At 45.1% G+C, this 27,390-nt stretch overlaps 1 protein-coding gene and 1 long non-coding RNA gene across 3 annotated transcripts; one reads left to right on the top strand and one right to left on the bottom strand.

The window, feature by feature from the left end:
* Nucleotides 1-6,187: 6,187 nt before the first annotated feature.
* On the top strand, nucleotides 6,188-19,137 carry LOC122156268. The gene is made up of 4 exons (XR_006167428.1): nucleotides 6,188-6,263; nucleotides 9,255-9,509; nucleotides 13,079-13,214; nucleotides 18,990-19,137. It is a non-coding gene; the product is annotated as an uncharacterized LOC122156268 (long non-coding RNA).
* GJA5 (gap junction protein alpha 5) lies at nucleotides 8,026-27,337 on the bottom strand. 2 transcript variants are annotated; one of them, XM_042810905.1, is made up of 2 exons: nucleotides 27,058-27,337; nucleotides 8,026-10,865 (listed from the first exon to the last, which is right to left on the bottom strand). In XM_042810905.1, exon 2 carries the CDS (start codon nucleotides 10,810-10,812, stop codon nucleotides 9,703-9,705), a length of 1,110 nt encoding a protein of 369 aa, XP_042666839.1. In that variant the 5' UTR covers nucleotides 10,813-10,865; nucleotides 27,058-27,337; the 3' UTR covers nucleotides 8,026-9,702. The 2 variants fall into 2 exon arrangements, with proteins under 2 accessions (XP_042666839.1, XP_042666840.1); XM_042810906.1 differs by lacking the exon at nucleotides 27,058-27,337 and adding an exon at nucleotides 21,282-21,385.
* Nucleotides 27,338-27,390: the final 53 nt, after the last annotated feature.

The following is a 27,390-nucleotide window of genomic DNA, read 5'->3' on the forward strand; positions in this document are numbered from 1 at the left end:
TATTCTTGGAAGAGAAATCCATTACAAATCCGCAACTGATGATTTTAATGAAGAAATACAGTTATCCATTATTACCTTTATGGTTCACATGTCCACAGTGTCTTCCACCCACACAATGCAAAGCAGCTCACAGTTGTTAGTCTGCACCATTCCCCAGTGGAGACCTATAGCCATAAATATGATTTCTGGTGCAAACATAGGGAATACAGTGTTGTGAGGCATTTTAATGATTTGCTCTGGTGATGCAGTGAATGCATGGCAGAACAGAGAATGGTACACAAGAACCTGAGTCGTGCAACAGTGCTGGAAGGAATTAACTGCATTTCTTCTAAGAGTTTTCATTGTTTTTCAAAGCTGTTGAAGCGTTGATGCAAGTTGTGCAGTTGCATGCAGGTGGTAGGTGATAATTCAAAACGTGAAGGTAATGAACATAAAATGGTGCTGATACGCCAGGAGAACTGGTGAGGGAGCACTGGGAACTTTAGCTGAGTAGAAGTTGGTGCAATTTCACATGGAGTGTTCAGTAGGCCACTGAAAAATGGATCTTTTCACAAATAGGAGCAATGCTTATTCCCTGCCTCACCAGGAAGGCCCTGAGGTAGCAAAAAACATGCAGAAGGGCTTGTGTATGTGAGAGCTCATTTGTTTTTCCACTTATGTTAGTAGCTATTTGAATTAAGGATATGATCTTTCTCTGAGTCTTGCCTTACATCCCTTGCCCATCATGGCTGCAAAAACATTGCTGTTACAAAAAGGAAATAGCCCTGCATTGCTTTTGTGCATGGTACACGTGTACGTGCACAGTGCCATAGCTGTGTTTCACTGCAGTTCCAGACATGGAGCTTTAACTTTTTGTTTTGATTTTTCTTCCAACTGATTTTGCTTCGGATATAATTCTATTTGTTCTGGTTCCCATGTCCATCTCTTGCCCGTCTCGGGGCATTTGATTCCTGTAAGATCTCAGCAATAGCCAAGGACCACCGTAGTCATTTTTCAGACGGATTTCAGGTGAAGAAAGGCTCTTGGAGTTTCCCACTGTCACACACACAGCTTCCTGCAGGAGGGACCTGAGGGTGCTCTCCAAAGTTTTAGATGGGTATTGGAGCCTCTCCTCTGGGCTCAGGGTTATCTTTTGTTGCCATCCTGGTGCCATGTGGCTGTCAGCTGTACCAGTCACTGCTTCATGGGTATTTGCGCCACTACCAGTTCTCATGTCTCAGTTAGGAGTCATTTAATGCGAGTGACTGAGATTCCCTGAGAAGAAGAATTTAAAGTATCCCAGACAATGGTATGGCTAACAGCAGCTTTGTCGTGAGACTGCTTTTTAGAATTTATTTTAAGGATTGTTGACAGGCATGAGTTTTGCTAGGGCTTCGGTATCCGTGGTTTCGGCCGTGAGATTGGGTCAGAGGCAAAACCATCTCAGCATTGGAGTTTAATGTCTTTTTCTGTGTAAGACAGTAGAATAAATGTGAGAAGAAGCTTACAACTTAAAACCGTCGGTGATAATGAGATGGTAAGAAAGGGTTGTTGTGATTTTTCTCAAGTATCATTTGGCAAATCTGAAGAAAGAAAGCTGGGAAAGCTTGACTGCAAGTTGATAGAGTCAACAAATGAGTCAGTGAAGGGAATGTGGCAGGTCTCCCTTAGTAAAAGACTTTATTACACGATCTCTTACTCTCAATTACCCTAATTTGAAGTAGGGAGCTAATGAATATTGCTAAATGGATTGAAACAAACAGCAGCACCGTGGACAGAAAATAATCATTATGAACTGCGGCGCATCGACTGCGGCAAATTTCTCACAGATGTGTAGATTTTAATGCCGGGGTGCCTAACCTAACTCCTGCTTAGTGCAGGGCAGAAGACCATGACCAGCAATTTCTGGTGGCAGCAGTAACTTCTATCAGTAGCAGTGCATACCTTTTAGATCACATTGCAGTAGTTACAAATTATCCCATCCCCAGGCTGTTCTTTCTCTTTGTTAATTACGCTCACTGTTCTGATAGGCCTGCCTGCACTGCAGAGGGACAGGGAGGTATGACAGAATCAGAGAATACCCAGAGCTTAAAGGCACCGCCAAGCCCAGCTGCCGGTTCCACACGTGACCACCCAAAAATCAGACCCTATGTCTGAGAGCGATGTCCAAGCGCTTCCTGAACTCTGGCACTCCTGGCCGTGCCCACTGCCCTGCGCAGGCTATTCCATGCCCACCCTGTCCCTAACCCCCAGCTGCCCTCCCCTGATGCAGCTCCGTGCCGTTCCCTCAGGCCCTGTCTCTGTCACACAGAGCAGAGCTCAGCGCTGCCATTCTGCTCCCTGTGAGGGGCTGCAGCTGCCATCAGGCCTCCCCTCAGCTCCTCTGCTCTGCACTGAACCAACCAGGGGACTTCAGCTGCTCCTCATACACCTTGCCCTCCAGACTGTCCCATCTTTGTGGCCTTCCTTTGGATGCCCTGTTAATGTCCTTCTTACACTGTGACACCCAAACCCACACCCAGTGCAGGAGGTGAGGCTGCACAGGGCAAAGCAGAGCAGGACAACCCCTCCCCCTGCCCGGTGGCTGATGTTCCCCAGGGTATAGTTGGCTCTTAGGGCTGCCAGGGCATGCTGCTGGCTATGTGAATGAGTGGTGCTGCTTGCTCAGAATTACACACAGGGGCAGTGGCAGCCCTCATTTGACTTCTGGGGAGGATGCTTTGGACTTTCTATGAGCTGTAGACTTTCTATGCATGATGGTAAGCGTGCTGTTCTTGCTCCATGTATGCTCAGGGAGAGGAAAAGGGTTGAAGAGTGTGTGTGCTTTTGAGGTCCTTATCGCTCTGCCAGGTACCTCCCTGTGCTGGGAACCTGTGATGTGCTTGTTTGGTCAGAGAGAGCAGTCAGGGACCAATGAGGATTATTCTGAGCCTCTTTAATGAAGTGAATGTCTTTGTCGATGACTTAGAACTGGGGATGTTGATGAGCTTTTCAGAAAATCCTTGAATTTGATGCACTGGAATTGCCAGAGTCAAAAGGAAATTTGGAAAAGTTAGAAATATGGAAAGGAATATGAAGCTGTATCCTAACAAAGTGGAAGACTAGGGAGGAAGAAAGAATAATCCAATGTCTCATTTCAGAGGGGAAAAAAAGGATGAGAAAAGAGTTCCAGTGAACTGAATGGGAAAATGCATTGGAAAAAAAGCCCAGTTTTCAGTGGAGTATCAGTTACAAAGCACATGTGCCTTGGGTCGTTATTTCATGTGATGCAGGGAAGGTGATAGTAATTTCTGCTCTACGTGCGTGCCTAACGCTTTCCTGGATGTTGGATGAAGTGGAAGAAAAGCTAGCTGGAAACTGAGCATTTTGCAATGATGGCTAAATTTAAATAGTTGGTTCCAAGACTTCTTGCTTGTAGCCCAGCACCGATCAAACCAGTTCTGTTAAGAGCCCTTTTCAACCTCAAACTTTGTTCCCAGGCTGAACAGCTGGCATGACATTCACTTCAAAACACACCCAAACAAATAGCAAGTTTCTGACCCCAAGCTTGCCTCTCCCTGCTAATCTGATTCCTTTTAAGGGTAGGAGCTGGTGGGTAATGTAAGTTTTTTGTGAAAGCCTGTGTGTAGCTGAGTATGAGAGTGTCGGGTTTTACTGGGGGCGGGCTGTTAAAAATGGCATGTCCTAGCAGCCTGTATCCAGTTTCTGGAAAAATTGCCAGAGATGACTTTTGCTCTCTTAATATTGTATAGCTGACCATTGCTGACATGCCTTTTTAAGGTTAGGCTCACGTCCAACATGAACAAGAAAATTTAACTCTCTCATGGGTCCTTCACAGTTCATTTCAATGTTTGGCATGGCCATGTCTGCCTTACCCTTGCATCTAAATTAATCCTACAGTGAAGAGAAGCTACTATGTGTGAACAGTCACAGAACTCCATTCAGAGTAATCTAAGAGTGCTTTCTCGTTGTGGTCCAGCCCTGCCAGATGTTGATGTCCTCATAAAATCCAGCAGTGGTCCACAGAGAAGTCATCAAAGAGCATGACAGTCACCAACAAACACATCAGAGGAGGGGGACAATGAAGGCATTGATACAAGGGATGTCACCTCCGGCAGCAGGAAGTGGCAGCTTGTCATCCAAGTCCACTGTTGCCCCTAGCCTGCTCCTGCAGACGTTAAAGTGGGGCCATGGCCTTGTGGCAACTCATCACGTGCCAGCTGAGCAGGGGTTGAGGTTGGAGCAATATGGAAATGGAAAAAAGGAAAGGGTTTCCTAATCCACTAGTAAAATGTAGCTACCTTGAGTGAGAAACACAACTTAATGTAGCCATCTTACAGGCGTTGGTTCAGAAATCAGTTTACAGGAATAAGTAAATATTGCAGGTTTTCAGAGCTTTGCTTCCCAGCTTGCTCTGGGAATACTTTTTTGCCGAGAAACGCAACATGATGGATTACTTTTATTCATCCAGAGCCCGGTGCCTTTGTGCAAATAGGTAGGATATGAAGACCAGTGTTAGCGTGGCAAATTGTGTTAGAGTTTGGGGAGGGTGGTTTATGCCTGAGTGGCTGTGCTTTTACAACACTTCTGCTATGTAGTGTGCTTGTGAAGTGTAGGGGCTTGCAGGGGTGTTTTGAAGCCCTGTGTGAAGGAGCACAAAATAATGAAAAGTGCTTGCCAGCTGATGGAAGATCAGACTTTTCCCATGGAGAGTTTGAGAGCTGCCAAGAAAGTGAGGTCATCTACATCCCTTATCCACACATCTCCTTTTGTAGGTGCAGGGGACTGCCAGCAGCATCTCAGGTAGTGCCTAGAGATGTGTGAAAGGCAACTAAATGTGTAACCACTACTTCTTCCCACAGAATACTAGCGGATCACAGTTCTCTCTAATGTTTAACTCTGACAGATCTATTCCATGTCTGTCCTTAAAACATGTTTTGGTGTAAGTTTGTGGCATGCACAGTGAAGGTGTGTTGTTAGGCTTCTGGTTGGCAGGATCAGCTACACAATATTGTTCATGTTTCCTGATGGCTCAGGGGATGCACAACTGTCTCTGGGGTGAATATTTGTACATATGAACTTAAAACACGGTTTCCATCACTGTCATTCACTTTCTCAGAGCTCTATTGCCCATCAAACTCAATTGCTGAAGTATCTGTGGGAAGCCAGTGATGTTATGTGAATGTGGTCTCCGAAAATTCATTTAAAAAATTGTAAAACAATGCTCACTGGAGGAAAAATGAAGTATTTCTGAATTACTTGACTAGAGTGGGCGTTATAAACTCATTTGATCCTCTTCCTGTCATCATATTTTCATGACTATGTTTTATATATGTATGTATGTATGTGATATTACCATTCCTGTGATCCCCAGAAAGAGTCTTAATCATCCAGACCGTAAAAGCAACAAACTCTTAGGGCAAAAGCAGAGCTGTTAATTTTGCACTTTGAAGTCACATTTTTTTCCTCCAGAGGGTGATCAGTCCATGGAACAGGCTTTCTGGGGCAGTGGGCATGGCCTCAAGCTGCCAGAGTTCAAGATTTGGACAATGCCCTCAGTACCCATGAAATTTGGGTACTCTTGTGTGGAGCCAGGAGTTGGACTCAGTGATGTAGGTTGGACGGGGCTCTGAGCAGCCTTATCTAGTAGGTGGCAATCATTTCCACTGTAGGGTGTTTGAACCAGCTGGTCTTTAGGTTCTCTTCCAACCCAAGACATTCTATCCCATTCTATGGTTCTATGATTTTATCCTTGTGAGTCCCTTCTGATGTGAGATATTCAGCAACTATGAAAAATATGTAAGGAGAGATTATGTAGTCTGGCATCTTTTCATCAGTTGCATTTTAGCTATCTTAAAGATCAGCTTTGAGTTTCCATGAGTATTGCCTCGCTCACATATTCTGAAAGAGGAAATGATTTGCTTATCCTTCAAGCTCCAGATCAGCCGTTAATTTTCAGTACTGCCCTCACTATCTCCCACATCTGTCTCTTACCCCATTCAGCTGTCCCACTGTGCTTTTTGGAGAAAGGGAAGGACTACAGGCATGACTTTGCCTTGATTTGTTACTTTGTTAGTCTTGGCATTCTTTATATTTTTAAATATAACTTTTCCTTTTATAGGATCAAGTACTTCTCTTTTAAAAGCTTGGTGAAACACATTTTCTGCTGCAGATTAGCAAACAACCACAGTACAGAATTGACTTCTGACACCATTAAGACACCATTAAGAGAAGAAAGTGCTGGAATGATTTGAGGTGTGAATTTGATGGAGGTGAAGACGAGAGTGAGTATTTCTGTTAAATGGCAGTTCCATCTCTCACTGGAAAATACAGTTTTCAGAGATTGTGCTAGACCCAGCAGGTAAGGCTCTTGAGAAGGAAAAATGCAGAATAAAAAGTTTTCAGCTGTTTTCTTTTTCCCCTCAGAGCACTTTGGAGTGCTGCCATTTAAATACTGAGTGCCTATCGAAGGGTTGAATGTAATATGTAATGTTGATTTAGGCCACAGCTATAAGGTAGTCCATCCATGCATCCATCTGCTGCAAAGCAATGAACACAAACTCTGGAATGACAGGCCAGCCTCTCTGCTTTACTGGCTGAAGTAAATATCCTCCTGTTGTGATATGATAGCTTGTCTGCCCTTGACCATGGATTCTACGAGTTATAAGTTTATAGTCTGTCAGCCAGTGCAAACATCCATCCATCCATCAACTATTCCTTGCTTGTTCTACCTACAAGAACTAGGAACGCAGTAAGGTAAGAGTGGCACAGAGAGCTTGTTGGCTTTGATGCATGTGTTTATGCAGCAGAGAGCTGGGATGGAATGGTCATGGTCTCAAAGATCATCAAAACCCAATCTATGAATGTGTTTAGATTGTAGAGAAGTAGCATAAAGAAAATCCTTATTCTCATTTTTTTGCTCTCCAGACACTACCTCTCTAAGTGCCTGCAACACAGTTTTTCAAGTTTGGACCACCACTTGTCAGCAATATCACTTAACAGCCAAATTATTTGAGGGAAGTGATCTGTGAATATGCTTTCAATGAGCTCCTGGCTTTCTCACTGCATACCTCTTTGGCCAAGGTGGCACCTTAAGAGATGGGCATGCTCAAGTCTGTACATACGTCAGTAAAAGTTTGTACCAGGACTAATACTTTCCCCTTGCTGCATTATGTTGGCAGTGGGTTGGCCCACATGACATCCTCATATCTGTGCTGAAAATCCCCAAACCAAAACTCTTTCGATCCCTGCAGATTCTAACAGCTGAAGATCCTTGCTCCAGTGTCCTCATCAAATTCCACTTTCATTCTCTGTGCCTCCTTTCAGGCTCCTTGCTGGAGTGCAGTACCTTACTAGTCTCCAGCTTCCCAGCATAAAGAATCCCTGGGGATGGGAGATTGTGTGGAGAGAGGAAGGAAGGGCACTTCCTTTGGGTGGACAGAGATTTGAGGTCAGCAGAAGGGAGCCTGTGAAAGCCAGAAAGTGGGAACAAGGGATGAAGTTCAGATTGGGTATTGGAAGGGGAGGTATGGGCAGGGAGATAGGCTGGAAAACCACATCTTATGAGAGCTGAGTAGTGATGGGAAAACTCTGCAGTGATTGTTAGCCATGGATTCTCACGGTCTCTTAGGACCTTGCGTCTTAAAAAGCCTTTCAAGGCTGTGGACAAGAAATCAGGTGCTCAGGGGACCTTTTTGCTGCTGGATTGGCCTTAGATAGCAAGTGGTCTCTGTGTGTAAAAGTGTGCTTGATAGAGGATGGAACCATACCGGACAGCTGCTCTCTAGACAGCTCCTTCTGTTCTTGGTAGCGCAGGGGAGCTGGAGGGTTTTCTGCTAGCTAGTCAATCAATCATTTCCCAATGTTTACTATTTATCCCCCTGGCCAAGCTGTCCCTTCATCCTTGCCACTCTGGGCAATGGGAATTTGGGTGATCTCTGAGCAGCAGAGGCTGGCAGGCAGCCTGATAGATGCTAGCAGCTCATTCTCCAGCCATGTGAAAGGCAGAACACCAACAAGAAGAGATGGAGTTAGAACTTTATTAGGAGAAACCTAGGCGCAATTGACTAAAATCACATGTTAAGAAGAACACACAAGTCTTTCCAAGATTAAAAAATACATGTTTATAAGACACCTTACCAACAAAAAACATGGTTTTGCCCTTTCTGTATATGGGTATGTATGCACATGTACAGGGTACTGAACTATGCAGGAGCAAGGTTCACAAACCTGTAGCAGCTCCTGGGAGAGGGAATGGCTCAGTCCCTGACGATCTGGTCCCAGGCCATTCACTCACACAGTCCAACACTGGGAAGCTGCAGCCCATGTCTGAAAGGGCAGTGCAGGGTAAACAACAGGCAGCAGCGTGGCTTTGGTTGGTCTCAGTATGTCAGCTCTGCAGTGAGAAAACATGTCCAGGGTGGAAGCTGCCTGCAGACCTCACCCACCAGGCTCACTGCGCAGTGTTGGGCTTCAGCGGCTGCTCTGGGAGGTTGCAGTGGTGAAAAGAGGTGGTCTGTGGATGTTTCTTGTATGCACTAGCAGTAAAGATGAAGATGACCTGTTTGCAGAACAGAGATTTGCTGAGAGGACAAATATCACTGCTTGCAGTGGCTGACAGGTTTGAGAGAGCAGCCAGGAGCTCAGTGATGTGCAGGACCTGGGCAGGACTCTTGCTCCTTGCAAAATTTGCTGAAGTATTTTGGTAGGGTGGTGGCAAGAAAATACAGGCTGTGCCTGTTCTGCAGATAAACAGAAGATGTTTTTCTCCCAGGTCGGCAGCTGGTAGCACCCTTTTGGAAGCATTCAGGTTGCTTGAAAGATGAGTTTAAAAGGTGGAAAAATCACTTTGTTTCCATGTGATAATTCCTCTCTCTTAAGCAGTTGGATATCTGTTCTCACAGGACAATCTCTATTTCTGTTAGTGGGTGTCTTGCTTATAATTGATGACAAGTATGTTGGGAACATTCCCTAGTCTTCATCAACCAGTCATCTGAGCGATATCCCAGGGCCATGAGGCCAGCTGCTCTGCTGACTTAGGAATGAGGAAGGGATTCCAAAGTTAGACATGAGGCAGCTGTGCTTGGGGGACCATGGGCATCCGTATCCAAGGGGAAGAGTTTAATGCACAGTGTCAAAAATTCAAGTTGGATTTATTGTATAAGTAAACTGGATTAAAATATCTGGACTTAAGTGGAGAAGGGGAGGGGGTTAAAAAGAGAAAGAGTAAAGAAAAAGAGGAAGTCTTTCTGAAAGTGTGTTTCTGATCCCTGCAGGTGAGAGGAACTCAGTGTAACTGCCCACCTGTTTTAGCCCATGTTGAACAGACATCAAAGAAGATACAAGAGGGTTGAGGTCCAGTCAATCTGCTGAACAGAGTGTTGCAGTGACGATTGCCTCACATTTGAAGCATCCAGGCAGCCTCAGGAGTGTGCCAGTCTGTGGCTGAGGTCGATGAGTCCCCAGTCCCCTTGAGTCCCACGGGCTGAGAACTTCACATCTGGAGACTGGTGCCTCTCTTCAACCTCCAGGTATGCGTGGTCCAGGGGCTGCCCCTGCCTTAAGCCGGGGAAGTGCTGTCTGAATTACAACAATGACGTTCACTGAAAAGGAACAGGAGGACATTGAAATGGAGAGAGGTTTGTGGCAAGAGTCTGCAGTTTACTTTGCAGAAGTTTTCCTAAGTGCCTGGAGACCACTCCTCCTCCCTTCTGGGGAGACAGGTCACACAGACAAATCGTCTGACCTCGCCTTGCTGCTGGCACGGCTGGCCTTGCTGAAGCGGCGTTTCTCATTGAAGTAGCTCTCAGGAAGGGCAGGTGCCGCACATTCATTGGCAACCTCTGGGCTTTCCATGTAGCTGGACTTCATGAAGGGCCCTTCCCCAGCAGCATCCTCCTGGCTGTGGACCCTCTCAGTGGCGAAGTTGGCTGTATTCTGCTGAGAGGCCATCTTGTTGCTGAAGGGGCTGATGAATTTCCCATTGGGACTTGCCAAACACTGATTAAAATCTGGTGGGGGAGTGTACATCTGGGCCCTTTCTACCTGTGGGGCAGACTCCAGCTTTCGAGGAGCTGTGCTAGGGCTGGGCTTGTAGGCACGGGAGCACCTCTCTTTGGCTTTCTTCCAGCCCAAGTGGTATAACTCAGCCAGGCTGAGGAACAGGGAGAGCACGGCCACAGCGAGCATGAAGATGATGAACACGTTCTTCTCTGTGGGACGGGAAACATAGCAGTTGACAGGGTGGGGGCATGGTGCCCGTTGGCAGATATACAGGGTCTCCAGGAAGATCCCATACAAGATGTATTGTCCCACAATGAAGGCAACTTCCATGGCAGTGCGAATCAAAATACTGTAAACGTAGGTGTTCAGCAGACTGCCTCTGAGTATAATTTTGCCTCCTGATTCATCCCAGCAAGACAACTCAGTCTTCTCTGCCACAGGGCACTTCTGCTGATAGTACGTGTCGCCATTGTTTTTCATCTCCTGGGCCTCTCTTTCTGCTTCCTTCATCTTCCTCTTCTCCTCCATCCGCACCGTATGCATCGCATGGCCCATATACACCAGGGATGGGGTGGAGACGAAGATGATCTGAAGGACCCAAAAGCGGACGTGGGAAATGGGGAAGGCCTTGTCGTAGCAGACGTTCTCGCAGCCAGGCTGCTGGGTGTCACACATGAAATCGGACTGCTCATCCCCCCAAGAGGACTCAGCTGCTGTACCAAGTACCAGCATCCGGAAGATGAACAGCACAGTCAACCAGACCTTCCCCACCACTGTGGAGTGCTTGTGGACCTCCTCAAGGAACTCTCCCAGGAAACTCCAGTCCCCCATTTTTGCTCACCAGGAGTGGGTAGAAGTCCTGAAGGCAGAATTGGAGACAGCCTCTGAGGGAGAAAATAGAAGAGAGTGATTCTAAGGTTAGCAAATGTCCAGCTAGGGATGCATGGAGTAAATTGATTTATCTTGTATCAAAAGAAATGTTTTTATTTGACCTGATGTGATGAGCAAAGTGTTTATGTTGGCTGTAGACTTTGTTTCACATTCACTGAAGACAATGTGTGTTGGCTGGCTTTTTTTTTTTTTTTTTTTAATTCAGTTACTGAAACAGAAAGGGACTTTCTTAGCACGATCCGTCTGCAATCTGTAAATGAGCTACTAAAATTCTGAGGGTGAGCCAGATTTTTTCTTGCTTCAGAAAGTCCTTTCACCACAGTCTGCATACTGTGTCCCCTGTGGATTGTGTAGTTAAAGCAGTATTCATCCGTCTGCAAACAGTACTCTGGAGAATCCCTAAATGGATTGATCCTCTGGGAGATAAGACTGGAGCATACAGCTTGGTCTCAGCACTGCTTGGGCTCATTCATATGTCACTTTTACATAATATTTGCACTGACACTTGGAACGTGAAGGCCTCGCAGATCTGGGCTTCATTTCTGAGCTTGGTGTCACTACTGAAAGAAACACGTAGAAAGTCTTCCTGTTGCCCACCTGCCTTTTGCCCATAGGTTTTGCTTTGGTTTGGCTTGGCAGTATGACTAGTTTCGACTGTTTCATTACAAGTTTGAACTGTTTTGGGATGTGTAGAGACTTCGGATTGCTGTGATAGTGTTGTTATCCTATTCTGCAGCCACACTGCCATACCTGCCCAGGAGGGATCTGCCTAGTCATAATGGTAGATCTCATTCCTTTCCCTTAAGCCCTGAGACAGCGTTCACTATTTAAGTTATATAGACAAAGAAAAAAAAAGTCTTCCTGTATTGCTTCCCAGCAGACCAGCTGTTCCTGGGAACTAGGATTTAGAAGGTGGTTGCTGAGAGGAAGAAAGGTTAGTTGAGCTGGTAGTATGATGGCAGAGTCAGGATGGAGGAGAGCCTACTTCAGTTTTGTTTCTGACTCTGGCAGATTGTTTCTGGCCAAGTGACTTAACTCCCTGGATAAAGGAGAATGATAGGTTTAATCTGTCTTTTGTGGGGCTCTTATGTAATAATTTGGTCCAGTTAGGCTGACCATATGTATCTTCTGAGGGCACTGAGAAGCTTTTCGTTGTGCACGATTAGGGGCAGGGCTCTAAACAGTGGGCAGAATTACCTTGAAGATAATTCTCTCCCACAGTTCCTCTTTTTGAAGATAAGAGGAACTTATTTCATGTTTTGAATTAAATAGAAAAAGCTTTTTAATTAATATATGCGAACATATATATGCGAATAGTCGTGGTAATGAAATACTAAAAGTACTAGACAAGGTAAACCTCAAAGTTATAGGGACCAAAAGAGTTAATGCTCCTTTGTTTTCCCTTTTCTCATATTTGAGAACCAGTTATTTTTGCCATGCAAAGGCTGTGGAGAGTAGACACTTAAATGCTGAAAATTTACTGCAGTAATATTGTGTAGATTTCCTGTGAGCAAAAGCTGGAGAGGATGGAGATATGATTGCTGAGAGAATGATACCCCTCCTCCAGCTATGTAACTGGTATAATTTAATGTAGCAATGCACACCATGATTTACACCATTACTTGTCTGTGCACAGCGTCAGTCTGCAAGGATGGGTGGGACGAAGATCAAAAACTGAATCCTTAACCTGCTGATGCTACTGAGGGCTGCCCTGAGGATTTCCCAGCTAAGCAGATGGAGAGGATCTCCTGCTGCCCCTCTGCCTGTTGGAAGCTGTGGGAGGAGGGAGAAAGTAGGAGCATATAGAGAAGCCAAGGATGGGATGGGCTGTGGCTCTTTGCTGGCAGACATACCGCAGTCATATGAATGTAGATCCTGGAGACTTCTGGGGTATGCTGAAGCTGTTTCATCTGCTGCCAGTCAAGAACCAGAGGAGCAGCAACACAGAAAATCATTGTATCTTGCTAACTCTCTCCCTGCTGGCACTGGTAAACTGAAAAATCTGAGGGCCTGTCTTCTGAAATGATTTTGTACCAAATGACTTTGCACCAAAGGACTTCGGTACAGTTACTGCATTGGGGAAATTATCGTATGGCTTTGTTCTGTTAGCCCCATGGAATTCAATACAGACAGATAAATCAGTGATGGGAGATATTTACAGAGAGTTGCATTAAAACCCAGGATTTTTTTGTTTGTTTTTTTTCAGATTGATGACAAGGCATCCCCTATTGAAGGCTTCTACACCTAGACACTGGCAGATATTACAGTCAATGTGTACAGAACATGAACTTGGCAAACACGAGAGCAAGAGGAATCCAGAGATTAAAAATGACACTGGACACGTGAGTGACAGTCAACTATTTGCGCAATATGTTTCAAAAGGAGGTCAATCTAGATGACCAATGTTGGCAGCTATGAGGCTTGGACTGGGCAGTAGGACTATTCCTTCTGTCCTTCCCTTCTGCCTGCTCCCCTGCAGGGTTCAGGGGCTGCCCAAAGAGCAGAATGCCTCCTGTTGTTCCTGCTGCAGCCCCAGAGAGCCAGTGGGCTGCTACAAGGGGATAGGTGGACAGCAAGGAATGAGTGTTGGATACCAAGAGAAAGTGATTCCTTCTTAGTGTGGTGCTTTTGGCTTAGCAGTTTTTAGGTATTAGTGAGCTATTCTTGTGGTGCCAGTCAAAGAACCTCTGACAACAACAGACGAAAGCATCTAGTTCTGTGCTGCCAGCAAGCAAAGAATTATTGTCACCTCCTGACAGCCTTTCCAGGCTATGCAGGACAGACTCTGACCTAGCCATTTTCCTCAGGGCTTTACTATTCTTGGGAATTTTCCATATAGTTCCCTCTCCTCATTCCCAGACTTTTATCCCCTCATGCTTCGACCTCTCAGCATGTGAGCATCTGTAGATTTTATATTCCTACTTTGGACGTAATTGGTCAAATCTCATCTCTCTCTGGTGTGACTCAGCAAAAAATACCTTTGGGTATCTTTGTGAGGTCTCAGCACCTGATAGCAGAGGCTGCCTGACAGCAGTCATGCATATTCATGCAGTGTCTTGGGCTGTGCCACCGTGCTGTCGTGCACTTGGCTGGCAGCTTTCTGCTGGATCAACAAAGGAGTTGTGTGCAGCCGGGAGATCTTGGCAGCACCAAACGTGTATGTGACAAAGACCAGCATAGCCCAGCATAAACCCAGCGATGTGGCTGTCCTGCCTTAATCATCACCTGGAATGCAATTAAAGCTGGGAAAAAAATAACAAGTATCAAAACTGCAGACCAAGCATGGCATCCACCCAGCTCTGAGCCTTGTGACTGCCAAATTCCAAGATAAAAATACCCCAGCAGGACAGCACCTGCTACTGTGCCAGGCTGGCTTGCCACCGAAGTATGGCTCTCCACTATCCTTTCCTTGTGCTACCTTCCTCTGTGAGAGGAGAAGTGTTCGTAGCTCTCAGGGCAGTTTTGCCTCTCGTGTTCCTGATGCCACGTGCTGTGAATGGCAGGCAGGCATTTTGCATCTCTGCTTCTTGCTCTGGCAAGTGAGCTGGGCTGGGCAGACTGAATGGAGCTGTGGAGAGCTGCTAAGAAAGCTCTACCACAGAGGCAAGAAAGGTATTCCTGCCCAGTGTTCTTCTTTATAAGAGTCGGATTCCCCAGGAGTTGTTAGGAATCCACTGTTTCTCCCTCTTTAGAAGACAGGCGAGACTATCAGCAGTGATATAAATAGCTGGGCTCAACACTTCACACTAACTTTTCCCACAAGGAAGGTGACAGGAGGTCGACATCTCTGCAGGCTGTTTCTAAAATAAAGTGGAGAGCCTGATTATAATACTGTTCTGCTCTCCCTCTCTCAGCCCGCCTCTTTCCCTTGGCAAGTCCCAGGCAGGCTCAGAGAGGCTGTAGAGAAAAGGGCTCCTTTGTGTGAGGGAAGTATGATTCCCAGAAAGGTGAGAAAGTAATGGATTCAAAGTCAATGCATTTTGTTCAAGGCCGTGCAGCAGGTCCCCCACACTGAGCTAATGAAAGCCTCAGTCCTGTTTAGTGGAGCATTCCAGCCAGCTGCGGCAAGGCCAGTGCCTGGGAGTTGCTTGTGGTCTGCCTTCCTCCAGCTGTGCCACTTCCTATCAGGTCCAGGCAATTTGTGGCACAGCAGATAGCTACTGTAGAGGCACGTGGCAGAGGTCTTTTCCCTTGCATTAATAACTGTCAGGTTGCAGCCAAACCTGAGTGCTCCCAGCACTGTAAATTTGGCTGTTCACACCTGTAGGCACTTAGAAAGAGGCTTCCAGCTCTACGCTGCCAGGTAGTTAACCCAGATTTGCTTTACAGCTGTACATTTCACTTAGCAATCTCCAATCCTCCATTAGCAGCAGTATAGTCTCTCAGCATCCCACTTAGGTGCAGAAATGCTCAAACTGCTTGTTCAAGGTCACTGTGTCACTGGAAGCATGGGGATATGGGTTGTGACTTGCAAACCTATGGCCTTTTTTTCTGTATAGCTCTGCTTCTTAGACTTTTTGATAGTGGCACAGCACTGCTTCTACAGTGCTAGGACATGGGCTTCTACAGACCAAAGCCACAGGGCAAGTTGATGCCTTTCTTGCTTGTATCTCGAGACAATACTTTCTTGAACACTAGGTTGGTTGGGGCCCTGGACAGCGTAATCTAGTGGAGAGCAACTCTGCCCCCAGCAGGGGGGTTGGGACTAGATGATCTTTGAAGTTCCTCCCAACCCAAGCCATTCTATCGTTCTGCAATCTGAAATAAATTCCCATCATGCTACTCTTCTGTAGCAGGGACGCCTGGCAGAACCAGAGTTGTGGTTTTCCAAGAAGTGACCATCTTGTTATTGCAGCAGAGCCCACAGCCCTGGGTCAGTGTCCCAAAGGAAGCTGACTTTTCAGTGTACAAATACAGTGCTCCTTTGTTGTCAGGACCTGGTCAGGGAGCAGCCTTCTAGGGGCACATGACTTACAACATTAAAAGATGAATAAATTTAGAAATGCTGTCTCCAGTGTGAGAGCGATGCTTTGAATTCCAGAGGCTTTTTAGAGCCATGGGACATAAACAATGCAATGGGATGTAAATCAATGCAGTGCTGAAGCCCATCTCAGTATGCACCTTTTTGTTCAGTTAGCTGGCATTGGCTTTTTCGTATGCATATACAAGAGATGAGCAATGCCACATCAGGTATCATCATCCAAAGCTTACCAAAATTTCTTCTCAGGAAGAATGGTGATGCATTGGCACACGCTGCCCAGGGAGGTGGTGGTGGAGTCACCGTCCCTGGGAGTGTTCCAGATAAACACAGATGTGGCACTTGGGGACATTGTTAGTGGACATGGGGGTGGTGGGTTGGTGATCTGACTAGATGAATTTAGTGATCGTTTCCAACCTGATTCTGTGATTCTGTGAAACCCCATCCCTATGGCTTCATATATATGTACATGTGCTCATGACAAATTTCTGCCTGAAATAGGCCAGTTTTTTAGCCTAAGTGGTTACTCTGATCTGAACTGTTATGTTCATGTTTCTTTCTGCTTACAAAAATAAAAGGAAGTCTGACATATTTGCTTGGCTTCCTTTCTAGTTCGTTGGGTTCTGAGTCCTGTCCTGAATAAGCAGCAAGGACAGTGACTTTGACTCCTGTGCTCATATCTCACAGGAGAGGCCCTTTGTTAGCACTCCTGTCCCAACAGACAGCCATCCTGTGCTTCTCATTTCTCTGTTCATCCTGAGTTCGCTGCAGATTCTGGAGGGGTCATGCTGATACCCAGACCATTGCCCAGCTTGCAGTTGCAGACAGCTTGTTATTCCTAATGAGGTGTGCCTTCCCCCTCCTCTCCAAATGTGGAAAATCTCAGAGTTCACAAAAAAGAGAGTGGGTGAGGAGATAAGGGAGCCGAATGACCTGTCACCTCCTGACGCACATGGGCACAAAGGGAGCTCACTCAACACTTCCAAGTGCATACATCAGGGATGTGTTACACACACAGATGATGGTATTATGTGGAATATTTACATCTGAAGTGATGGTGGAAACTACAGACTCGCCGTTTGCTGAACTGTTATTGCTTGTCTATACAGGATATGTACTGTTTTTGGTTTTGTTTTCTTTTTCTTGTCTGTAGACAAATTGTGCTCATATGTAACCGAGGCATTAGAGCCAAGCTCTGCCCTATGCACACACAGGAAACTAAAATCAGAGAAGACCTTAAACTCATCTGGGTCCAGCTGAGGAATGAATTTGTCCCTCTGTGTTTGAATGCCTGCTTGAAATAGTTACGTGATAGTGGCATCCAGGCATATACTTAGCATGCAGGGAGCACCCTCTCATTCTCTTGGGATTCTCTCTGTGCCTTGCAAATGTCGGCCCTTAGCCAAACAAATGTAATAGAACGGGACTTGGGATAAGCTAAATAAAGGTGCAGATGTGCTTTTTGCTAGAAAACAAACACAGAATTCTCTCTCTGATGTAAATGCTACAAACAGGCTGATGGATATGATTCCTTACTCCTTAACCAATATGTTGAAGAGCGTCCATTTTGGAATTACAGAGCTTGGTGTTCTTGACAGTTTATTTATCTCAGTAGGGAGAAGCTAACCTAGATGTATTTGCAACTGATACTAAATTGGGCAGTGCTGTGTACCAGAGAGGGGACAGCCAAACAAGGCAGAGGGAGCTGTGGGAGGCAGAAACATGTTGACAAATGTGGGGATTGCCGTAGTAAAGAAGTTCCTGAGCTCTGCTGACAGAAATTGTTTATGTGCGTTGCATTGTCCGTGGAGGAGGTTGGTGTAAGGAGACATTGAGGTGATGGTAAGCATCACACTGGACCTGATATAGTGGTAAAAAATCAGTCCTGGTGAGCTTAGGCTGTTTCACAGACTGCACAAGATACAACTCAGAGCAGTGTTGGAGTAAAACAGACTGTAGAGGTAATGGGAAAAGGAAAGGGCTCATGTTCAGACTTAGCACATCCCTTCTCTTCCTTCTGCCTACCCCTTCCCTCCTCTGGACCCTTGCCTCAGCTGTTTGGCTCTTTGATTACTTAACTCTCTGTGGTACTCGGGTTGCTAGTGCTTTCTGCTTTAGATTGAGGAATTTTCCAGCAGTCGTCTACTGCCCACTTAGTATTACCTCATCAAATCACATTTCTTCTTTCTGTCCGAAGAACCATAGGATTCTTTTCACACCCCAGCATCATTGCCGTAGCTTTGCCTCCAAGTATTTTGTTTCTCATTCAGAGCAGAGTATGGCTGTAGCTTGTGAGTGGGTTATTTTATATACTCAGGCTATGTGCATATATCTACATATATATATCCCTTTAACAAAAACTAATATTAAATTTTCAAAACCAAGCAGCAGAGAGTAATCAAGTAGTTACTTTTCTAAGTAATCTTAATTCAATCTTTTTGTGCCTGTGCCTCATAGCTATGAGCCTTTAACCACATCCTCACATTGTCACCTCATTCTTTGTACAGGATGCCTGCCTCATTCTGTGCCAGCCTGGCTGGGGCTTTCTTGCACAGCAGCTATTCAGTGTTTTGTTTTCTCCTTATTGTTCAGTGGGTGGCCTGTGCCTCATTTACTGTACATTATTCAAGTCCGATTCAAAAGACAGAATTATTCATTTCATCATGGGTTTTCCTACAACTTTCATCCCAACAGTACCTGATTGCTTCACAGTTATTTCTTTGCTTATTTTCATTACTACTTGGAGATATGGAGATGGTATTGTATCAATTTTACAACGGTCAGAGATTAAGATAAAAAATGTTCATTATGTTCAGAAACTGGTTGGAGATGTTGCTAGTCTGTTTTTTTTTCCCCCTCCATATTCTCAGACCTATATAACGTATGTTTGACACAGAGCTCTCTTTGGTTAGCAGTGGAGCAGGAGCATTTATCAGTTCCACCTGTTAGACCACATCCAAAAGGCACCACTGGGGGACCATTTGTGAACAAACCCAGATTGAGTGATTTTCCTCATCATGGCATAGGACACTGGAGTAAATAGCAAGAATAAAACCCAGTCTTCTTGGATAGCTTTATGTGTTTTTAAACTGGAGACAGTTTTTCTCCCATGCCACTATTCTCCCCCTTTTCCACCCAGACCTTGGGGCTCTGGAACATCCTGGCTGGACTGCTGTTTCTGTGGTCACTCTGTGTCCAGACAAAGGCATCTGCTGGCTTTTCTACTTCTAAGGGAGAAGAGCTTCATACAGAAATTCTCAACCGTTCTCAAGATATGTCCATCATGACAAAGGGGATGAAGAAAGAAGGAAATGTAAGTGTAAAACTCTTAGTTCTTAACATTAAAAAACCACTGAGACTTCTTGGAAAGTACACTGAAGAGACTTAAGAGGCACCATCTCTGTGTTTGCTTCATGCTGCATGGCATGAATGTTTCTTTGTTTCAGGAAAGAGCTGGTGTTAGTGCTTGAGAGATCTCTCTGTTGCTTATCAATAGCCATAAAATTGATTTATTTTTCTCTTTACGAATTCTTAGCTTGAAGATTGAAGTTTCTCTGGTGCCCCCTGGGAGCTGTTTCTAATTTTAAGTCTCTGTCCTCGTGCTTCATACAGAAGCACCCGAGGTGCGGAGCAGTCTCTGAAATCTGCTCCCTAATGACCTGGAATAGAGCTGAATTACTCATTCCTTCAATGCTTTGAGATAAGTCAGAAAACAAGGACAAACGTGCAGAATGAGTGAAATCTGTCTGAAGGTCAAAAAGAGAAGAGAGGCTGAGTGGGAAGTTCTGTATCTTCTAGCAAGATTAAAATTTTTCATGTGGAAATCCAAAATACTAAAGAATTGTGATAATATATTCTGTTGAGGGGAAAAACAAAAACAAATCCCAAATACTTACAGTAGCAGGAATACTTAACATAGTTCCCAAGCAACCAGATTCTGATGAGTATTTTAAACCCTGAACCCTCAGGAATTCTCCTAAACTATTGTTTTGCTCTCAAGGAAGGAGGAAAGAAAGTCAGAAAGAGTCTGTTTTCTTCTCAGAGTAGATTTTTAAAAGACTAGCTGATGCAGAAATGTTTGGCTTCTAGCACAAACACAGCAAGGATGTGAGAATTCTGAATAACAGTTTAACCCACTCCTAGCTGCACACAGATACGCAGACACATATCCCACGTGTTAAGTTCTTTAGCCTTAAGGAGAGGATCATATAAGCAGCAGGAAAAACTTTTCACGTATATTGCTTCACCGAGATTTTAGCATGGAGAAAGACTTCAATGATTAAGGCTGATTTAGCCAGTTAGTTTTGCTTTTTTTTTTTTTTTTTTGGTCTAAAGTTTATCTGGAGATGCTATTTACATCATCCTCTGATGGGGTTGTGTAGTACTTCTGGGACAGAGGTATTGCCTCAGTTTACTCGACCTGTTAAAACCAGAATGGCACAAAACTCATTCATTAGATGCTACAAATGATGAGTGGCATGATCCTTTGGGAAATGAAAGGGGTTATCGAAGAAATTGTGCTGGGTTAGAGGTGGCAATTATCAGATAACCTTTGCATTCAGTCATTGCTTCTTTCCAGATGGATCTATAAAGATACTGTATTTTCAAGCTGGGCTGTTTGAAACATGCAACGGATGCTAAATTATAGAAGTGTAATAGGATAATTATTCAAAATGCAAGGGGAAAAAAGTTTGGGAGGCAAACAAAAAGAGGAATCTGCTAGTGGGAGTGTTTGTCCCCTAGGTCTGTGTGCCTCTTTGCTGAGACTGCTCTCAGCAGTGTTGGGATGGAGAAGAAAAGCATTCCACCCGTGGTGTGTGCTGTATGTATGACTGGGGGACACGAGCAAGACACTTTCCTACACTTGACATGCATTCCCAGAGTCCATGTCACAAACTGGCCAGAATAGAATATGCTCAGGGAAAAGAAACTGCAACATTTCAAACAATTCTGTGTGCTCTGGAACACAGGCAGCTCAAGCAGACGCTTGATAAAGCACTTATGCCCTGGTAGCTTCTCACAGGTAAGATTTCCCTTCATCACGCTCCCTAAAGCAGCCTGACAGTGTGCTGAAACAGGATCTAGGATAAACTGCAGTTTGCACATTACAGTGTCTGAGGGTACTTGGAGCTTTTATCCTGCCTTCCTGTACACTGAAATCTGCTGGGATCCACATTCACTGTAAGGAGCTCTTCTGTGAGTGCCTGTGGCAAAAGCAGCGTAACTTTTTGAACGCCCCAAGCCCACCTTGTTACTAGGGAATGTTTTGGAGAGAAATGGGAAGAAAATGCAGAATTTTGAAGTTATTTTCGGCTGTCCTTTTCTGCCTCACCAAGTTCATCTCTCCCCTCTTGCTATTTTACCCTGTAGTCTAACAGCTTGCTCTCCCTATTGATGCTTCTTCAGTTATTTACCCCTCATGATTACTTACCTGATTTCCAGTGTCTTTTCTTCTGCCTCCTTTCCTTGCTTTAGCACTTTTCCTTCCTGTAATTCAGTTGAATCCTTCGTTCTTCTCAGTCGCTTGGTTTTATTCCTTTGGTATGGTTCTCTCTCTCTCTTCCCCTCTTTTTTCTCCACCCCCTTTCCATGTCACTTTCTGTCTTCCCCACCACCTCTCTGCCTTTCCCCTTCTTTCTTCGCCTACTTTTCTTGCCTCTCCCACAACCTCCAACTTAATCTTTCTATTTTCAAACCTAGTTTCCTGTTGTTTTTCCTTTAAAGACCATGGGTTTTATTCCTCCCTCTCCATTCTCAGCCTCTCCCTGTGCCACCCTCCCCATACTGACTGGATGCACTCACTGCTGCACTCCCTGTCCCTTCCAGTTGCTGCTGACACTGCTCCTTACACCTCCTCCCCCAGATAACACGCCATGGTCTAAGTCTTCCTTAAATAAAAAGAGACAAGGTTGCCCCACAGCTGCCCCAGCTAGAACCTTAGAAGGCTCTTCTGTGCAGGACATCAATGAAGGATTTTTTTTTTTTTCTGACTCATTCAGGATTAAGCAAAGCAGAATTTATGAGGAGTGGTGGGGTCCTGCACCTTTCCAAGTAAGGAGCTGGAGCACAGCTGCTGCCTTGTCCCACAGGGCACTTAGTGCTTCCCAGGAAGGTGTCCCAGGTCCCCTTACAGATGCGTACAGAACAACCTGCCTGTCAGGTGCGGTGGTTTTTGACAACCTCCCACATTCCTGTACACACACACACACACTGACGCATGAGCATTTGGGCCTTCCTTAGAAATGCTTTTGGCACACTGAGGTCTTACATTTTATGTACATGTCAAATTGAGCTTCTGAATCCTGTACATTGGGCCAAGAGATGAGGGTGAATTAGAAATACCTTCTGGCTTTGATAAAGGCTGATCTGAAAGAATCAGTGTCAGGAGAATGTGATTTGCTTAGAAGGCTTTTGCTACACATAGGCTTTGGCTGGTGTTCCTCTAGCAGCCCTTCCTGAGCTAGGTATCTCTCATCCACACCATAACTCCCCAGTTGTCTCTGTACAGCAGTTACTGTAGATCATGAAGCAAAGGTAGCACTGAGAGTAAGCCACAGGACTGACAACTCTTCTAATCTAATCACTGTTCTCCTGCTAATTTAGTACCCCTTAATTCAGAAGATTGGATGCCAGGCTATGCAGGGATAGAGCTGTGCAGAAGTTACTCTGGATTCATGCTCTACGTGGGCACTCTCACCCTGAAGCTAGAAATGCACCTCCTTTTCAGAAGGGCAAATCTCCCTCCTGCTATATCCTCACTGATGACTATTGCAGGACGTGCGGTACGTTTCCATAACAGTTCAGTAAACTGATAATGAGAAACAAATAATTGTTTGCCACTGCATTTCTAACTTTATTGAAGGGTCTCCTGTGACTTCAAAGAAAATAGGAATACTTATGGAGTTCATTTTCTCTCTCCTGCATAACAGTATTATGCCTGTGATTATCCCATTGATTTTATGCCAGTGAAATTGTCAAACATTTCATCATAGAAATGTCCAAAACAGGTATTAGTAATACAGCTCTACTTGTAGGTGGCTTTGGGCTTGTCAGGTATTTCTCACATGCAGTTCCTGTGAGCAAGCTGTCTGAAATGCAACATATGCTCCCTTCCATGCTGAACCTTTGTTATGCACTCAGGATAGTCAGATCTGATTTTTCTTCATCATTCCTTTGTATTTCTTAGCTGAGCATTGTTCCAGTGTGGAATGCTGTTTCCCCTACAATCAAACAGTTATGCTGTAGTTCTGTTGATGAATACAGGGAGAAGGTTTCTGTCAAATACACACATTGTGCACGTGAAGTGACTGCTACAAGCTCTTCTTTTTTCTTTTCTTTTCTCTCCTTTTTTTTTTTTTTTTTTGATGATGGTGGGATCTGTTTGAATTTTGATGCACAGAAGGGAAATGGTTGAAGGCCATGTAGGATACAAAAGACAGGAGAGTGGAGGTGTTGTATGGATGCCTCTGCCAGACCCTCAGTGTGCCCTTCCTCTTCTATTTCCACCTCTTTTCAGGAAAACACAGGCAGCTTCTCCAGCTCCATTGGTGAGCTGGGAAGAAGGATTTTCCTCCCTCCCCTAAGCAACTGCAATGCAAAACTTTTATGGCTTGAATGAAGAGATCAAGTGGAAGAGAATATTCCCCTAGATAGTGAGAACGAGTTGAACAGCTGACAGTTGCCTTGTACAGCTTGCGAATCTCAGCAGTTTGTAGTGCTGTAGAACACATTTTGCAGGAAAGGGAAATATAGGAGGTAAGGGAAAAACAGAACAACATGTGCCATCTTTTGATCAAAGGTAATCAGCTTTCTGGAGGTAAGATTTCTGATCTTCTTGGTAAAGAAACAGAAGACTGTATCTACCCAGTCTTCAGTGAGGCACAAGATATGCTGTGCCATAAAAAAACGAATGCAAAAGATTCAGCTGAAGAAGGCAGGGGTTATTAGAGAAATCCTCAAGTGAGTAAGAGACTGATGGGATTGAGACACCAGTTCCCTAACAGTCTGAAGGATGTTACCTGGGAGGCTGATCAAAGATGGTATTTAGGACTGATCTTTCGAACTGTTTGTGTTAATTACCTTGGCACCAAAAGTAGAAATGCTACTGAAATCTGCTGCTGCAGGAAAGCTGGGAGGTATTGTCGGGGCAAAGGTGGATTCCTGCACCAGGAGAACTGAAGGCTCTTCACGACTGGAGCGACTGAGGTGAGGTTTAAATTGGAAAATACAAAGTCACACACACTCCAGGACCTTGCTGCTGAGAGATTAAGGAAAATTAGCATTTGGAAGTTCCTAGCTGGCATGACAGAGAAGGGGAAAGTCCTGGGTGAAGGTCACCAGGGGAGGAACCAGTGACGGGATGTGCAGGTGAAAATGGCAAATGAGCTCCCAGGACACAGCATTATTTCCAGTTGCAGCAGTTAAGATTAATGTCATCCAAGAGGATGTGAGACCCCCCACCAGAGCAGTGTGTGCAGTGCTTGTCCATGTTCAAGAAAGACTTTCAGCTTGAAACAGGTGCAAAGAAAGGCATCAGGGTGATCAGAGGAACGGAAAAGTGTCTCTCAGCCAACAGTGTGTTTACTTATCAGTCACAGAAGTGACTGCAAACAGATATTTGAGCTGATTTGAAAATAGATGAGATACAAGTACAAGCTTTCCTACATTCATTATTTTGCACCGAACTTCATACTACTGCAGCTACCTGAAGTAATTAAAACACAGCATGACGTGCCTGCAGGGCAAATACTACAAGGGAGCTTGGTTACATAGTCTGGCAGAACAAACGTTAAGAGAGGAGAGATTTGCTGCCTATAAATACTTCTCAGAGATGGGGGTTGGGCGAGTAAGTGCTGGGGAGAGAGCTACATACACTAAAGGACAATGTGGCATAAGAATAAATAGATATAAATTGGCCATGAATGAATTTAGGTTGGAAATCAGAAGGTTTCTAAGCAACAGGGCAGAGAAGGAGGTGCTGGAACAGCATTCTAGTAACAGAAGTGAGGGTGGAAACCTAATGAGATTTAGGATAGAGCTTAGTAAGTTTAGAAAAGGCCATTTGTTTTGTACTTGCCTGTTACTCAAAGGGATTGAAGCTGATAAGCCAAGAGGTCCCTTTTTCATTCTATTTCCCACACTTCCCTTATTGCCTTATCAGAGCTGCTCCTTTTCATGCAGAAGCCAGGTAAATCCTGCACAGAGTTTCAGCGTGATGAGTTTTTCAGCATTGATCCCATGGCTATTTAATGGAGTATTCATTCAGTGTCAGGAATTTAAACAAACAACCAGAGCAAGCTGATACAATGCAGAGAGAAGGTCTGCAAACATGCAGTAATATAGATGAGAGCTCAGATAGAAAACAGCTTCTTCACATAAAGCAGATGCTCTTGCAGCATCTGGCTTTGCTGAGAAGCTGTTTCAAATGTGGGTAAATGTTCTCCTGAGATTTGAGAACTTCAAGAGACTGCCTGAAAGTAAAATATCTTGTTCTGTCCTGCTGTTACGGAGCACTTTGTGCCTGGGGAAATATCAGATTTACTGCCCTGGGAAATTTCGGACACCTCTCTGTCACCACCAATGGTTGAGAGAGAAAATTCTTGTAGGTATGTTATCTCCCACGCCTGGCCAGCGTTGCAGTTACTCTGCTTCTTTATATTGTCACATGCTGGACGGACACAGCTAAGTACCCTCTCTCAAGTGCCTGTGGATGCCACCTTCCTGGTGAAGCTTTTTATCCAAAATCCCCTGGCATGGGTATGATTGAAAGAGAAGGAGAGAGAAAGAAGTTCTCAGTTATCGATTAGACCTCTGGAGACATCTTGAAGGCATCTTCCAGCAAAAGGCAAATTCCCAAAGACGGGCCTGCCCCAAGGGAGCAGAAGCAGCATGTAATGATAGGTCTCCAGATGACAGGGGATAGTTTTATAGTTGCTATTCCTCCCTTAGTGAAAAAAATCCCCATTTATGTTATTATATATGGACGTTTTCCCCTCGATTTCTTTCCAGCCTGTACTGGGCTCGTGCGGCAAGCTTTTTGTAGTGAAGAGGCTGCAGAGGTGGCCTCTGTGAGCAGAGCACAGTGCTGCCCCACGTCAGAGCAAAGCAGCTCCAGCTGCTCCAACAGAGACACGCTGCTGCCAGAGCTGAGCCGTGAGCGATGCTGGGTGTGCTCTGGGGAGAGAGGAGTTAAGGAAGGGAAAATCTGCTGTGCAACAGCAGCTGGGAGACAGGGGTGAGAGATGTGAGAGGAACAGCCCTGCAGGCAACTAAGTCAGTGCAGGAGGAGGGTAGGAAGTACTCCAGGTGCACAGCAGCAGTTCCCTACATCCCAGGGGAGGTCCATGGTGGAGCAGGAGGTCTGGGGAAGCATGAGTGGTGACCATGGAGGAAAAGCAGAGATGAAGGACTATGAACTGACTGCAGCCCCTATTCCTCTACACTGCTCACAAGGAGGAAGTAGACAAGGGTGAATGGGGTCGAAGTGTGATTACAGTTTGCTATTATCTTCTCACTACTCTAGTTTATTATTATTAAGCAATAAATTATATTAATGTTCCTACACTCAGTCTGTTTTGCCCATGATGGCAACTAATGTGCAGTCTCCTCTTTCATTGTATTTTCTCCCATTTATCTTTTGAGGAAGGGGAAGGAGAGAGAAGTTTGGTGGAGTTGAGCTGCCCATCATCATGAAACCACCACACAGCTCGGAGTACCAGAATGAGAAAAGAGGAAACAAGAACCAACAAGGTGTGAAATGTCACTGTGTGCCAGCATCACCTGCCAATAACACTTTCAGCAGGAAAAATTGGAAAAAGACTTCATCTCCCTGAGTAGAAATGACCATTTATCCCAAAGTAAATGCTTACTTGTCCTCTTTGTGTTACTGGAAATCAAACACTGTTTCCATCTCCTAACTCTGCAGCATATCTCCTAGTTGAGAAGTGCTTTGCAAATAATAACGCAATAATAAACACTCTCCTTGCTCTACAGGTGGAGGAACCAAACCATGGGGATCCTGAAAGATTTGTCCAAGGAATGAACAAGCCATTTTCAAGCAAGAAATCCTCACCTACCCAGCCACCAGACGTTCACCTTGTCCTGTAAATTTCCACCTAGATGAACTGCTGCTTCACACAAGTACATACGTGCATATGTCCATAAATATGTTTCACAAAGTGAGAAGAAAAGAAAGAACAGAGAGTTACCTCTTTTTGCAGAGCCTGCACAGGTGGAGGGAGGAGCAGGTGGCTGAACTGAAGTGTTTGCTTCAGCACAGCCCCTCTATCTCACTGGAGCCCACCTCTCTGTCCCCGTTTGGCTCCCAGAAGAGATCCGTGTCTGACGGAGGACACTTTGGGCAGGTGAGCACACCCCAGTCAACTCCGTGGAACTCAGCCTCCCGCTGTGGTCTGACACAGGCTTACTGGCCAGATATTCCCTCCAGCCTGAAAGACCAATGCTGGAGGAGACTGGCTCCCGAGCTGTTCCTGACATGCACTGGCAGCTGTCTGCCTGTCGTTCTTTTAAAGAGTCTTCGT

The sequence above is a fragment of the Centrocercus urophasianus genome, unplaced genomic scaffold, assembly GCF_019232065.1.
Source record: "Centrocercus urophasianus isolate 14NV4802_14NV808 unplaced genomic scaffold, USGS_Curo_1.0 seq_12, whole genome shotgun sequence".
Taxonomy (NCBI): domain Eukaryota; kingdom Metazoa; phylum Chordata; class Aves; order Galliformes; family Phasianidae; genus Centrocercus; species Centrocercus urophasianus.

What these genes read in the sequence shown, in the direction of transcription:
- GJA5 (XM_042810905.1), bottom strand. Translation starts at nt 10,812, where the DNA reads ATGGGGGACTGGAGTTTCCTGGGAGAGTTCCTTGAGGAGGTCCACAAG.